The 14839-nt window shown below is 42.8% G+C and overlaps 1 protein-coding gene across 3 annotated transcripts in view; it reads left to right on the top strand.

Moving 5' to 3' along the window:
- Positions 1–14599, top strand: part of ABCB5 (ATP binding cassette subfamily B member 5) — a 41769-nt gene extending 27170 nt beyond the window's left edge. Inside the window, exons 21-29 of one of the 3 annotated variants that reach the window (XM_068152461.1) lie at positions 782–865; positions 3151–3354; positions 4177–4277; positions 7524–7664; positions 8313–8469; positions 10614–10811; positions 11712–11918; positions 13194–13340; positions 13844–14599. In XM_068152461.1, coding sequence (XP_068008562.1) covers positions 782–865; positions 3151–3354; positions 4177–4277; positions 7524–7664; positions 8313–8469; positions 10614–10811; positions 11712–11918; positions 13194–13340; positions 13844–14041 — 1437 coding nt within the window. In that variant the 3' untranslated portion in view covers positions 14042–14599. Of the gene's footprint in view, positions 1–781; positions 866–3150; positions 3355–4176; positions 4278–7523; positions 7665–8312; positions 8470–10613; positions 10812–11711; positions 11919–13193; positions 13341–13843 lie in introns of those variants that run through there. The other 2 variants (XM_068152462.1, XM_068152463.1) reach the window with 2 other exon arrangements.
- The last annotated feature ends 240 nt before the right edge of the window (positions 14600–14839 follow it).

Genomic DNA, 14839 nt, shown 5'->3' with positions numbered 1-14839 from the left:
CCCATTCAGGAGACTATCACACAGCACTTTAATTGTAAACAATTAGATATTCACAGTGGGGTCTCCCTGCCCATGGCAGGGAGGTTGGAACTAGATGATCCTTGTGGTCCCTTCCAACCCTGACTGATACTATGATACTAAAATAAAACAAAAATAAGCTTTTTTTCCCTTTTGGTTTTCCTGGAAGGTGCTGACCACAGATAAGAATATTGCAGTTAGCCATCATGACTTGTACTTCCATTTCTCAGGGCAGAGCCACAAAGATGATTAAAGGAGTGGAACATCTTCCTTATGAGGAGAGGCTGAGGGAGCTGGGGCTCTTTAGCTTGGAGAGGAGACTGAAGGCTGACCTCATCAATGTTTATAAATACGTAAAGGATGAGTGTCGAGAGGATGGAGCCAGGCTCTGCTCAGTGATGACAGGACAAGGGGTAATGGGTGGAAATTGAGGCACAGGAAGTTCCATGTGAGCGTGAGGAAGAATTTTTTCACTGTGAGGGTGACAGAATGCTGAAACAGGCTGCCCAGGGGGGTTGTGGAGCCTTCCTCTCTGGGGATATTCAAGACCCATCTGGATGTGTTCCTGTGTGATCTGGTATAGGTGATCCTTCTCTGGCAGCGGGGGTTGGACTGGATGATCTTTCAAGGTCCCTTCCAGTCCCCAGCATTCTGTGATTCTGTGATACCTGAGCTGGAAATGTCTGTTCATTTGGTTAGTAATCTTGGCATGTGGTAAAAACCCCTAAATATTTTTTTTAAACAAAGATCTAATGTCTTGCAGGAGATTGGATGGTATGATGATCAGAAAAATGCAGTTGGTGTTTTGCTAACTAGGCTTGCTACAGATGCTTCCCAAGTCAAAGGGGTATGTTAATTCTTTTGTGGGTGTGTGCTTTTACAATATTTTTCTTTTACTTACAAATATTAATTGCAGTTGGAAAGGGACACTGAGATTATTTCAGAAATCATCACCTTACTTGATTTGCCACCTTATTTTCACAAGGTAGTAAATCTACCTCACACACTGACAGATGCATTTACATGGTATGCTGTTGACACCTTGTAAAAATGGCTTCCCAGATGATAATTTATGGGAGCTATCAAAATCCAGCAGATGGTCATGTACCTTTCTCCTTGCAAGTCTTTATGCTAAGTATATTATAACTGTAGACCACTTCACCATACAAAGTGAAATCTGCCTAGGTGTTAGGGACCAGAATCAGTGGACCCTGGATTTTGACACTCTGTGTCAGCTGCCACCTGATTGCCATGAAGAGTTTGCTTCTGCAGATGACACAAAACCTTACTGACCTTAATGAAGAGAACAGACCAAATCTGCATCACATGCAAGCAGAACAAAGAGTGAGAAACATTCTAGCATTAATAAGCACCAGGGATGGCAATGGTCACAGGAGGGAATGACTCAAGGTGCTGCTATGGGAGAAGTGGCCACTGGAAGGCAAATTCTACATGATTCCTCCTGTTGTTCATCTCAACAGGAGGGCTTGACCACCTGCCAAATGTCTCTCTGTTTCTTCCCTTTTCCTTGAGGAAAAAAGTAAAAATAGGGGGTGGGGGGGTGGGAAAGAAAGAAAAGGAACTGCAGAACTTGTGGGGGAAAACATTGCATTTTTTTAAGGTGGTTTTGTTTTCTTCACAATTCTTTGAGTTTAAAAGGCTTTGGATGTATATTTTTCAACCTTCACAGACTTTTTAATTTCTCTGCTGTCCTCCTTCCTTACGAGCTTGTAGTCAGCAAATAGCCTTTGGTAAAACTTAGTTATCTTGATCTTTCTAAGTTCCAGTTTGTTTCAGTGGCATTGAACTGTATCACATGTCAAGACAGTAGAAAGGAGATGTGCACAGGGTCCCCGAACTAAAAAGGCCAACTAAGGGCACGAATTGGTCTCCAAAACTATTGTGTTTGCTGGAGCACTACAGAGTGTCTGTAAGTAAGCAGCATGCTGTGCTGGCTGAAGTCTTCCAAACCCATCTTTATGTGCAGCCTCTAGAACATATGGCAACAATTCACCTTGGCATTGGTCTCATTATTACTATTTTAAATTTTATTGAACAAGAGAAGTCTTTGGCAAAAGAGAGAAGAATTTTTGCTTCCCACCCAAGGTTGTGTTTTTTTTTTTTTTTCCTTTTTCCATCAAGCCAAATTTTGGAAGATGAACTATTTCCACAAGGCTGTTTTCAGACCTTCTTTCTGCAGATCAGAGCCCACCCGGATGCTTGATGCTAATAATTCTCTCCTTTTAAAAGTTCTTGATGGAAAAGTTACACAGTCTGGGAAGATACAGGATTTCTTCAGTATGAGTTCGTTTTTCTCACTTGTTATCCCACTGAGATAAAGCATTTCTGCAGGGTGGCCAAATCCAGATGTTTTTCCTGAGAACTCAGCCCCAGGTGCAGTAGTGTGAGAACCTGACAGTAAGTGGTTTCCATCACCATAAGTGGGATGGGTCAGTGAACGGTTGCTGTTAGAATTAAGCCCCTCTTGCCTAAGGCACCCAACCACCAATCTGCCCTACTGTGACAGTGGCCACAGTCTCCTGTGCTTCAGGTAGTATGAGAAGTTCTGGATAAATAATTCATTAAACAATCATCACAATCAGTTGCTGGTACTCTCTACAACTACCTGAAAGGATGTTGTAGAGTGGTTGGTGCTGGTCTCTTCTCACAGGTAGTGATAGAACATGGGGGAATGGCCTCAAGCTGCAGCAGGGTAGGTTTAGACTGGACATTAGGAAAAAATTTTCACATAAGGAGTGGTCAGGCATTGGAACATGCTGCCCAGAGAGGTGGTTGAGTCTTTAACCCTGGGTGTGTTTAAAGATCATTTAGATGTGGTGCTTTAGGGGTGAACATTGTATAGTTAATGATTGGACTTCATGATCCCAAGGGTCTTTTCCAACCTGAATGATTGGTTCTGTGACTGCTTGAAGGCCTGAACACTGTCAGGTCTGAGGAACATCTAGGAACAGTTACATAAGTAGATGAATGATGTTCACACACATGACCACGCATGGTTTCATTTTCCAGCTGAAACACTGGCCTTGACTCCACAGCAATTTGAAGTGGTGATGTAAGTAACAAAGAGAAAATCTAATGAGAGATATTTTGGGGTTTCTGGGGTTTTCTTAGGCAACTGGAAGTCGACTTGGACTGATGACTATGACTGTCTTTACCCTTCTGACTGCCGTCATTATTGCTTTTGTCTACGGCTGGCAGCTAACGTTGCTTATCCTGGCCTGCATTCCTTTTGTTATTGCTGCAAATGCTGCAAGTGTTAGCTCTGTGTCTGGTCATGCTGCAAAAGACCAGAAAGCTTTGGAAGAGGCTGGAAGAGTAAGTTCTCCAATTTTAACTACAGGGCTATGGTGTGAGGTCACTTTAAGTCAGCTATATTATAGCTGACTCAGTTATCCAAGATAAATCAAGAGGGGAGGGGAGATGATAGGAGAGGATGGGAGACTAAGGGAATGTTTATATATCCCCAAGAAAAGCAAAACTCAGATAATAAAAAACATCTGTAAAAGGGGCTGCAAAGATGTATTGGAAAGCCTCCATAGCAGATTTCTGGGCAGAAACAACTGTAATAGCAGCAGCATTGGCACTGGTGCACCTTATGCCTAGGGAAAGTTGTGTAGTTCTGCACTGCTCCGTGCTGTGGCCGGAAGCTTTGCAGGGCTGAGCCACCAAGCTCTGGCATTGCTACTTTTTTATCCCATCATAAAATGCAAGCCATTAATGCTCTCAAGAGTTTCAGAGTACTGTGTTCATTCACATGATAGCACTCTTCAGGAGACAGTAGTCCATTTGAAAGTGCAAGCTGTGCCCAAATGACTGAAATTTGTTCTTTCTTTTAGTAATTAGGGTTTACTTCACTGGGATCACAACCCACAGCTTGGGGCAAGGGCTGGTGATGCTTCCTGTGTGCTGGCCCAAGTTTCTCAACTCAAATACACTGTTGGCTTCATCCCCACCTTGTCTTGTGACTGTGGGGTGAACAATCTCTTCACCGGGTAGTAAATCTCAATCTCTCCTCCTAGGCAAGCACTTTCTGAGCCAAAACAATAAGGGCTAAGGAAGAAACCAAGTGTTTAGGAGATACATTGTAGATCACAGTTGTTAGAAACTGCCTCACATTTGGTTTATCTCTCAATTTAGATTGCAACAGAAGCTGTTGAAAACATAAGGACTGTGGCTTCACTGACCAGAGAAGAAGCATTTTATGAAAGATATGTTACTAGTTTGGATGGTCCATACAGGTGGGATATTTATTTATTTTTATGATTCTTTCTTTGTTGTCCTTCAGATTTATTGGGAATTAACTTCTTTCAAACTGCCCAATACCCAAAAGATTGGAAAGGACACTATGTAAACGGATATCAGCTTTGAAATTTGTTCATGTGGTTTATTTTCATATACATCCTTAAACACAAAGCAAAAATATATTTACAGGATTTACCTTTTTATTATGCAAACATTCCCTATGAGGAGAGGCCCCCACCAGGAGAGGCTGATGGAGCTGGGGTTGTTTAGCCTGGAGAAGAGGAGGCTCAGGGGAGACCTTATTGCTGTCTACAACTACCTGAAGGGTGGTTGTAGCCAGGAGGGGGTTGGTCTCTTCTCCCAGGCAATCAGCATCAGAACAAGAGGACACAGTCTTAAGCTGCACCAGGGGAAGTTTAGACTTGAGGTGAGGAGAAAGTTCTTCACCGAGAGTTGTTAGGCATTGGAATGGGCTGCCCAGGGAGGTGGTGGAGTCACCATCCCTGGAGGGGTTCAAGAGGGGATTGGACGTGGCATTTGGTGCCGTGGTCTAGCAGTCATGAGGTCTTGGGTGATAGATTGGACTTGGTGATCTTTGAGGTCTTTTCCAACCTTGGTGATTCTGTGATTCTATGATTTATGCTCATCTGCTATGCACAATATACTACAGAATATTGTTTGCCTGTGTATGCCTAAAGTGTAGGACATACAAGCACTCCATTTCAATGCATTACACTGATACTAGTTAACTCTGGAACTGACAGTTAACTTCCATACCACACCCTTTATAATATAAACCAGTTTTATTCCCCTCATATGGCTTTGAAACCTTGACATGACCGTCATATATTTCCCTTGTCTGACCTGCTACTTCGCACTGACCTGTCCCCACTGAAACACTTTTGAATCACCAGGGATCCCAGAATATTCTAGCTTCATTTTATTTAAACAAGACAGCCAAAAATCTAATTGTGTTTTTCCCCCTCCTTCAAAATACCTAATGTAAAAGAAGAAATTGAAAATTATGCCTTGTATAATCTGTTCTCAGCCAACACGATGTTAAAACTCAGTGTATGATGAACTGCTAATGCACCAGATGTGGGCAAGATGCTTGCCTGGACTGTCAAAGGTCTCTGATTTACAGCTCAGACTAGAAAGGAGATTTCTATTTCCTCAGGGAGCATCCTAAACCATGAGGTCAGAGAGTCCTCCATACTCTTGATACAGCATGCATTCAATTTTCTGCACAAAATGAAACTTCTCCAAAAGGAAGGATTGAGAAAGAGGCTTAGTCTGAATCCCTGTGGGGATATTAATTCTCAGTAATTAATTCACAGAATCAAGGTTGGAAAAGACCTTTGAGATCACCAAGTCCAACCTATCACCCAACACTATCTAATCAACTAAACCATGGCAAGTGCCTCATCCAGATCTTTCCCTACTCAAATTTGGATCTGCTGCATGTACCAGGATCAAAGAACCACTCATGGTAGAGCAGTGCAGCTCTCCTGCTGGAAGAACTCTCTCTTCTCTTTATTGTTCTTTGTAACTCCTGCACTTGTGCCTGGAGAACAATGGCTTTCCTTCTGTACTCAGATTGTCTCCATGCTTACACAGGGGAGACCACAGGGTTCATTGTGGCATGGACTGTTCCTGCTTAGCTGTAGGAGAATTCAACTCTGCCAGCTAAACCCATTGGCTCCTCTTCAGCCCAGCAGTGTCCTGGCTTCACACAGCCTGCTCTCAGAAGCAAGCCCCCTCCCACACACACAGATAGCTGGGAAAACAACCCCAAAAAACCCCTCAGGGCTGAGATCAAGAGTTTACTGAGAGGATAACGCTATGCAATTACTTTAGCAGAAGGTGTGTGAGATTTTTTTGCTTATTGAACTTAATACTGGCCTATCAAAATCATGCTTGGGTTTGTCAATAAATTATCCAAGAGGCATGGAACATCCTGAAAGTAGCCATATTAAGCATCTAGCTTAATCACTAAAAGTCAATAATTCCTATTTGGATAGTATTTTAATCTCCATTATTTCTCAACACAGGTTTCACAGTCTGCCCTTTTCCCACCCCTCCCACCTCATTTTCCCCCTTTTTCCTCTCAAACCCACAGCACCTGGGCTCTGCTGGATTCTCCTCCCACTCCAGGTGTGGCCACTTGGCCCACCCCACCCACTCCCCTTTTTAATCTCCCCCAGGAAAGGGCAAAGCCCCAAGCTGAGCCCATTTGGGCTGAGGGATCCTCCTCTCATCACTGGTGAGTGCCCCTGGTGCACACTGGGTGATGGTGGTGGTGACAACAAAGGCCGGGGGGCCTGGTGGCCCCCCGGTTGTTAGGGCAATGATTGATGACTACTCCAATATCATCCACGGGTGCTGGCTGGGCCTCCTTACTGGGGCTGAGCTCCTTAGGTTGATGGCTGGACTCAACAACCTTAGATGTCTTTTCCAAACAAAACAACTCTATGATCTTTTAAAATTTTGTAAGGACACTGTTAGCTCCTTAAAGAGATGAGTTCATGCTAAGAATGGAAACTACCCAGAACCATCTTACTCTTCTCACCTCAAGCCTAGACTTCCCCTGGTACAGCTTGACACTGTGTCCTCTTGTCCTGGTGCTGCTTGCCTGGGAGAAGTGACCAACCCCTTTGTGGCTACAACCACCTTTCAGGTAGTTTTAGACAGCAATAAGCTGAGCCTCCTCTTCTCCAGGCTGAACGATCCCAGCTCCCTCAGTCTCTCCTCATAGGGCTTGTGCTCAAGGCTTCTCCCCAGCCTTGTTGCCCTTCTAGCAATATGTCCCTGATCCAAATGAGTCTCTGCTCAGATGGGAAGACCTGGCAGAAGCCCACAGGCAGCTCTGAGGCTGGGCTGGACCCTGTTTCTTTTCTCAATAGAAAGGATCATATGTGGTAGTTATTAAATTTTATTATTTACCTGCTCTAGTGACCTGCCCTGCTACAGAAAAGCAAAGGAAGGGATTCAGGCTAGCATAACTGAGGATGAAGAAGCTCACTGCTTTCTGTCCTAGGGGCACTTCAGTGTCATGATGTGGGATGCTTTGAGGGTCTGGCAGGGATTGTTTGTGAGTGTTCTTATGTTCTGGGCTGATCTGTTGTGGTTTTAGGGGAGTGAGCTGTATTCTTGAACTTTAACACAGAAACCTGTCCATCCCCCCAGCCAGCATCTGCTGTGTGTTTTACAAGTTATTTATGGACAGTCTCTTCCTTTATCAGAGTTTCTCTGACCAAAGCCCCTCTCTACGGATTTACCTATGGAGTAGCTCAGTCTGCAGAGTTCTTCATTAACGCAGCAGTCTTCAGATTTGGGGCATGGCTTATTGCCCACTGTCTGAGCAACTTTGAAAATGTTTTTATGTGAGTACACTTCATAAAATGGTTTTTTTTGTTGTTTGTTTGGGTTTTTTTAATCAATACACAGGATGGTGATTTCAATGCATGCAAATTATTTCACCCCCTTACAGGGTAATGGGGCATAGAGATTCAGGAATTCAGTCTGGTTGAGAGTGCAGTTTGGGCAGAAGGGCTGCTTTGGGGAAAGGTGTATATTTGGGCAGTGAATGCCCAAAGCTTGTGGCTGTGCTCAGAACACCTGCCCAAGGAGGTGGTAAAGTCACCATCACTGGAGGTGTTCAGGAGGAGACTTGATAGGGTGCTTGGTTGCATGGTTTAGTTGATTAGGTGGTGTTGGATGATAGGTTGGACACGATGATCTTGAAGGTCTCTTCCAACCTGTTTTATTCTATTCTATTCTACACTGAGGAACTCTTTGCTGTTTAATATTCCTTGCAGGCAGGGAAGTGATGTGACACCACTCTTCATCTATAAAGTAGTTATAGGCACAAACAGAACTTCCTTATACTGGATGACATTTTGGGGGTGCGAGGAACTCCAGAAATATCATAAAGAAGCTAAAAACCTTTATTCCAAAGCTTTGTTTTACACATGAGGAACACAATGCATTGTTCTACCTGAAACGAATGATGCTTTGTCTTTTCTTTTTAGAGTCTTCTCTTCTGTCATATTTGCAGCTATGAACGTTGGTCAGTCTGCTTCCCTAGCACCCGATTTTGGCAAAGCTAGAATGTCAGCCCAAAGAATTTTTCAGCTTTTGGACAGAAAACCTCGAATTGACAGCTACAGTGAAGAAGGTGAAAAATTGGTAAGGGTTTTGGGGTGGCAAGGATTGAGGTTTAGGGGGGTTGGTTTGTTTGTTTTTCACCAAAAAATGGTTGAAGCAGCATTTTATTATCTACATCTATACATAGCTTCTTTATTTTTAGCATATTGCAAAAGACAGACACTATATAAAAGAATGGTAGTGATTCATTAATAATTTTTTAATGGATCACACTATATCTATTTTTCAATCAGAAATGTGTAGCCTTAGGTGGTGTTTTGTTCTGAATGACATAAACCAAATGCTTTTCGTTCTACTGACCCACACCTCAAGTGGATTCAGGAAAACACTGACAGTGTCAGTTCTACTAATGGGTGTGTTGCCTTTGTGAGGGTTTACAGGAGAAATAAAACACAAATGCATTTTTCTACTCTTTTTTTTTTGTGTTCCTTCAGAAATAGAGCAGCTTTGCCAAAACCATCCTCTTACAACGGTGGAAACTTACAAGTACGAGTTGTGCTCTTGTGATTTCAAAACTAACTTGAAGAATAATCTGGTTTGCTCTAAATTTGTGAAGAAGGAACCACAAGAAACACAACAACAGCAAGGCAAACAAATAGATAAAATTTAGAACAAACTTTAATCCCAAAAATATCTCTGGTCTAAACCAAAACTGTCCTTAAGGAAACTGACTTCAGCACTTGTCGAATTTCTGCCTGAAATGTTTCCAGTTTACATGTTTTGGAAGGATTACATTTGCACATCTATTTGAGTTTAAAATTATCTTCCCAAGTAGGTTTTACATAGTAGCCCTTAGTCAGGAAGGCATAATCCAGGTTCTATGACTTCAATCTTATACACAGGACTTCTCCCCCTCAGTTTAAGAAGCACATTGAGACACTTGAACGTGTCCAGAGAAGGGCAACAAGGCTGGGGAGAGGCCTTGAGCACAAGCCCTATGAGGAGAGGCTGAGGGAGCTGGGATTGTTTAGCCTGGAGAAGAGGAGGCTCAGGGGAGACCTCATTGCTCTCTACAACTACCTGAAAGGTGGTTGTAGCCAAGAAGGGGTTGGTCTCTTCTCTCAGGCAACCAGCACCAGAACAAGGGGACACAGTCTCAAGCTGCGCCAGGGGAAGTTTAGGCTCGTGGTGAGGAGAAAGTTCTTCACCAAGCGAGTTGTTCGTCATTGGAATGGGCTGCCCGGGGAGGTGGTGGAGTCACCATCCCTGGAGGTGTTCAAGAGAAGATTGGACGTGGCACTTGGCGCCATGGTCTAGTCATGGGTCTGTGGTGACAGATTGGACTCGATGATCCTTGAGGTCTCTTTGAGGCAATACTGTGATACTGTGATTTCAGCATTTAACATTTTGATCATTTATGTTCTTAAACAAGAGTCCTCCAGCATGGGTGATATAAAGTTTGGCAGAAGATCCTGGTTAGACAAAACTGAACTGAAAATATTTCTGGTATAGACTGGACTTGAATACCAGTGACAGCTGTGACTTAGCAAAGCAAAGCTTTGAGCCCCTTACATTACCTCATCAGCTGGTGTCAAAGCACTGTACTAGTTTTCCCCCTGTTATGTACATGGGGCTGGTCTCTACCCCAAACATGACAGGGGTGGGAGCATTCCCCCTTTCTTCCACTTGTGCTTTGAAACTTACCTGCCTAGAATGTCTAACAACTATCACTGCCTTTTAGGACACAGCTTGTCCTACATGCCTGCGAATTGCCTACTGGAGAGTTTAACTGTTATCTTAACAGCTCATCTTAACCTTGTGCTATGTTTGATCAAATTGTGCTACCTCCAGTGTGAGATTAGGAAAGCAAATGCTGTAGATTATGTCAAGAGTAGAAGTGCCTCAATTACATGTGTCAGAAAGGAAAAATATTCATGTTATTTATCTAAAGGTATTCTTTTCAAAGATGAAGTAAAAAATGGATAAGACAGATGACAAAATCTTTCTGCAGGAGGCTCTAGCAACTTGTCTGCAGATAATCCCACAAATAATGCTACATGAAATCAAATATGTAATTCAAAATAACTTCAACAGCAATTTTGAAAACACCTTCCCAAACTTTCCTGTCAGTTCTTTCACTGAAAAAACCAAAGTCTTGCAAGTGTTGTTGTAGTTGAAGCTAATAAATGCCAATTTGAGCATGTGAACTCTCTGTTGCTTTCCAGAGCGAGTTTGAAGGCAACATTGAGTTCAGAAACATCCATTTTGTATACCCAACGAGGCCAGAAGTTCAAGTTTTGCAAGGACTCAATGTGAAGGTTAACAAAGGACAGACTCTGGCATTAGTAGGAAGCAGCGGCTGTGGCAAAAGTACATCCATTCAGCTCCTGGAGAGATTTTATGACCCCACAGAAGGACAAGTGGTAAAAATAGACTTGTGTGGCTATTAATAATAATTAAATCTACAGAACTCTTTATCTTCCAAGGTTTCAAAGGCTTTAAATAATCCTTGCCATAACTCTGGCAAGAAATCCTCCTTTAGAAATATGGGCTACTGAGGTTGAGGCTCAAATGGAGCTGTAGATAACCTGGCTACAGTGATCCCTGTCATTGCCTGCCTTGTGCATTTGCAACACATACCAGCACTGGCACCTGTGTTGGCACAGTGCACCACCTTGGGGTGCAGGTCTGACCAAAGAAGAGAATGGCCAGGTCAGACACTGTTTGCCTCCTCAAAGCTGCTCACAGCCTAGTCACACAGGTGCATGAAGTTCATGTGACTTGCTTGTCATCTCACTGACATGAATGAACACACAGACATTGCAAATCAGGTAGTGCAAATATAATCCCGCAGGGATACTACTGCATCATTGTCAGAATGTTGCAATGGGATTCTGATGCACTCCCCTTCAATGGGTGTAGAAAGGTCTTAAAACCTCCTTAGAGGTTTTACAGTTGAGTTAACAGCCTACAGCTAAGAATATTTATTGTGTTCATATTCTTAGGGACAGGCTTTCTGGTGAGGTTCCTGGTGCTTCTAGTGGCCAGTAGGACTGGAAGAACTGCAGGAATAGCCTGAGCTCTTTGCTCTGTTGGGGAATGGAAGTAAACACACACACACACACAACTGAAAACTAATGGAAGGAAATGTTTCATCTACACTGCTGCTTCTTTTCCATTTTGCATGCAAAGTTTACTTGATTTCAGCTGGGAATCTGACACTTAACAGGCTTCCTATTACAATTCGTGTTTCCTGTTTACAGTCTGTATCTGTGGATGAGCTCTGTAGTCAACTTGGCATCATTTTCTGTTGCTTTTTCTAGTTAGCAGATGGGTTTGATACCAGATCTTTGCATTTACAATGGCTGAGGTCCAGACTGGGCCTGGTGTCACAGGAGCCCGTCTTGTTTGACTGCAGCATTGCTGAAAATATTCAATATGGAGACAACAGCAGAGTGGTCAGTCAGATGGAAATTGAAGAAGCAGCTAAAGCAGCAAATATTCATGCCTTCATTGAGAAACTGCCAGAGGTAAGATACAGTGATCTTCACAGTGAAATTAGGTATTTGGAATGATATGGAAAAATCTAGATAATTTTCCTTGCATAGATCAAATTCACACACAGAATCACCAAGGTTGGAAGAGACCTCAAAGATCGTCAAGTCCAACCTGTCACCCCAGACCTCATGACCAGACCATGGCACCAAGTGCCACGTCCAATCTCCTCTTGAACACCTCCAGGGATGGTGACTCCACCACCTTCCTGGGCAGCCCATTCCAATGATGAACGACTCTCTCAGTGAAGAACTTTCTCCTCACCTCGAGCCTAAACTTTCCCTGGCACAGCTTGAGACTGTGTCCTCTTGTTCTGGTGCTGGTTGCCTGAGAGAAGAGACCAACCCCCTCCTGTCTACAACCACCCTTCAGGTAGTTGTAGACAGCAATAAATACTGTTTTCCTTAATGGGGAAGAATATAGAACTTATGTTAAAGAACTATCAGTGTGTTTCAAGCTTAAAATCCTTATTTTGCTCCCCCCCCCATGCTTCCACTAATATAGTGGTAGACAAAGCAGCAATATAGGGGAGGGGAATAATGAGACATTCTGTGTAGAAATAAGTCCTCACAATTTTTGATTTTTGTTTTCTTTTTTGACAGCAGAAAGTTCTCAAGTTACTCTGAGAAACTGAATTATTTTAGGGAAAAAAAAAAAAACCTCATCTAAAACTCAAAGTTCTATTTCTAACTGGGAGTGTTTCTTAACAAATATGAAGGGACAATGAATCAAAAATTAATGACCCAGCATTTGACCTTCGTGATTGCCAAGAATTTGATTCTAACAAGGAAAAATGCTTTGATAGTTTGGTTTCACTGTAGTGCTGTATGACTTGAAAATGATGTGATGATGCTGAAAAATATTTCCCCTTCATTACTACTAATGATGTTTGAGATTCTTTATTCTCAAGTAGCAGGGGATCAAGTTCTTCATTTATATGTCAGTAAGCATTAAATCTCTTATGATCATATGCTCATGGCCTGTGGACATCATATTGCTGTATGACTGAGGCTACCATTCAAGACCTATTCCAGCCTTTGGGAAAGGCCAGGTATAAATGTGTGGCTGTATATGTAACTGTTTATATTGGAGGTGTTTATGAAACCTTAGCTTTATTAAAACCACTTGCACTGTTCTTTCCTTTCGAGATGGAAATACCTAATGACTTTTATAGCCCCTCATAAAATTTACTTTTCTAATCTTCCTTCTCTAAGAGTGTTCACAGGCCTTGTTTAATTTTTAACATCCAGAAATACAATACCCGAGTGGGTGAGAAAGGAACCCAGCTTTCTGGAGGTCAGAAACAAAGAATAGCAATTGCCCGTGCTCTGGTTCGTAATCCTGCCATTCTGCTTCTGGATGAAGCTACCTCTGCTCTTGACACAGAAAGTGAAAAGGTGAGTAATGATTAGTATGGGAAATATGTATGCCTATGTATGTGGCTACTTGCTTTCTGCAGAATAAAACCAATTAAAACATGGTGCAGGTGCATCGCAGTGGTTTTTCTGGCTGCAAGCTCAACCATGCTAGGGAGTTGTGCACCTCTGCTAAACAAAACAAGCAGGAAATAAAAAGCAAAACTTTAAGTAGAAAAAAACTGTGGGGAGCTAACACTCTTCACCTATCCTTCTACTAGCTGTGTTTTATGGTAAATACTGAATTTGCAATCTGACCCAAACTAGATGCTCAGGAAACTAGTTGGGTCAATGTCTCCTGCTCATCTGCTCAGTCCCACTGACCTCAGTGAGAAACCTATTGAATAAGGATCTCATGTGTGCACTGACATGCATGTCTACAGGAAATACCTTCAGGTGATGATAAAAGGTAAATCAGGTGTAGTTCTTATGACAAGTGAAGGTTTTCAAAATGTTAACAGCATTTTTCTGACATCTGTGTGCAGATTGTCCAGAAAGCTCTGGATAATGCCCGGCAAGGTCGAACCTGCATTGTCATTGCTCACCGCCTGACGACCGTACAGACTGCAGATATCATTGCAGTGATCCAGAATGGCAGGGTGGTTGAGCAGGGCACCCACAGCCAGTTAATGGCAAAGGAAGGACAATATTATGCCCTTGTAAATGCACAAGTCTCTAAGTAGTACCATTTTCGGGGGGGTGGGTTTTTTTTTTAGTTATTACATCATTTTTTGTGGGTTTTTTTTTCCCTGGGAATACATGAAAAGCTTACACAGAATTAATGTTGGCTGTATGCATGGAGGAGGGACCATGTGTTGCAGCCTGGTTGCTCTGTCTAGTGTTTCTTTTGCCCTGCACACTCTGGAGATGAGCAGTTTATGTCCTTGGGTGAGTCATGGAAGGTACACAGGGATGTCCCAGGGGCTGAAACTGTTGGGCAATTTTGGGGTTTGTGTGAGCTGGAGGGAACCAGATCTGGAGTCATAGCAGAGTCATATCATCTGCATCATGACCTAAATGGGACACCCTGTTCTCCTTGTACTCCTCAAACCCTGGGCCATAACAGATGCCATAGACAACCTCGGTATGACAGAGGTTAGGAATCATGCTTAAGCAGTGAGCTGGTGCTTGTGCCTCCCCCTTGGGTTTCTTCACTAGCCAGATACAGTTGTGAAGTCTTCTTAATTAAAGATCACTGTCAATCGTTACTGACCACTGAGACTTCAAATAAAGACACTTGCAATAAATTCAGATTGGATTTGTGAGTTTGTTGTTGGGGTTTTTTTCCTCCACTTTCTGCCACATCCCTAATATTGCTGTGGTTCACACTTCCTGGAGATTCAATACTCCGTTTCCAACAGTGATTGTAATAGCGAGAAGTGTGTTTCAGTTGCTGTCCTAACAGTTTAAACACTATTTACATGCACCAAAATTCTTGTAGGGGAGACAAGGTGTCTTCTTTTGGGGCAGACTTTTAGCCA

The sequence above is a fragment of the Melanerpes formicivorus genome, unplaced genomic scaffold (assembly GCF_026170545.1).
Source record: "Melanerpes formicivorus ecotype bairdi unplaced genomic scaffold, bMelFor1.0.p_v2 SCAF_23, whole genome shotgun sequence".
Lineage (NCBI taxonomy): Eukaryota > Metazoa > Chordata > Aves > Piciformes > Picidae > Melanerpes > Melanerpes formicivorus.
The sequence above is the reverse complement of the archived record's forward strand: the minus strand, read 5'-3'. Positions and strand labels throughout refer to the sequence as shown.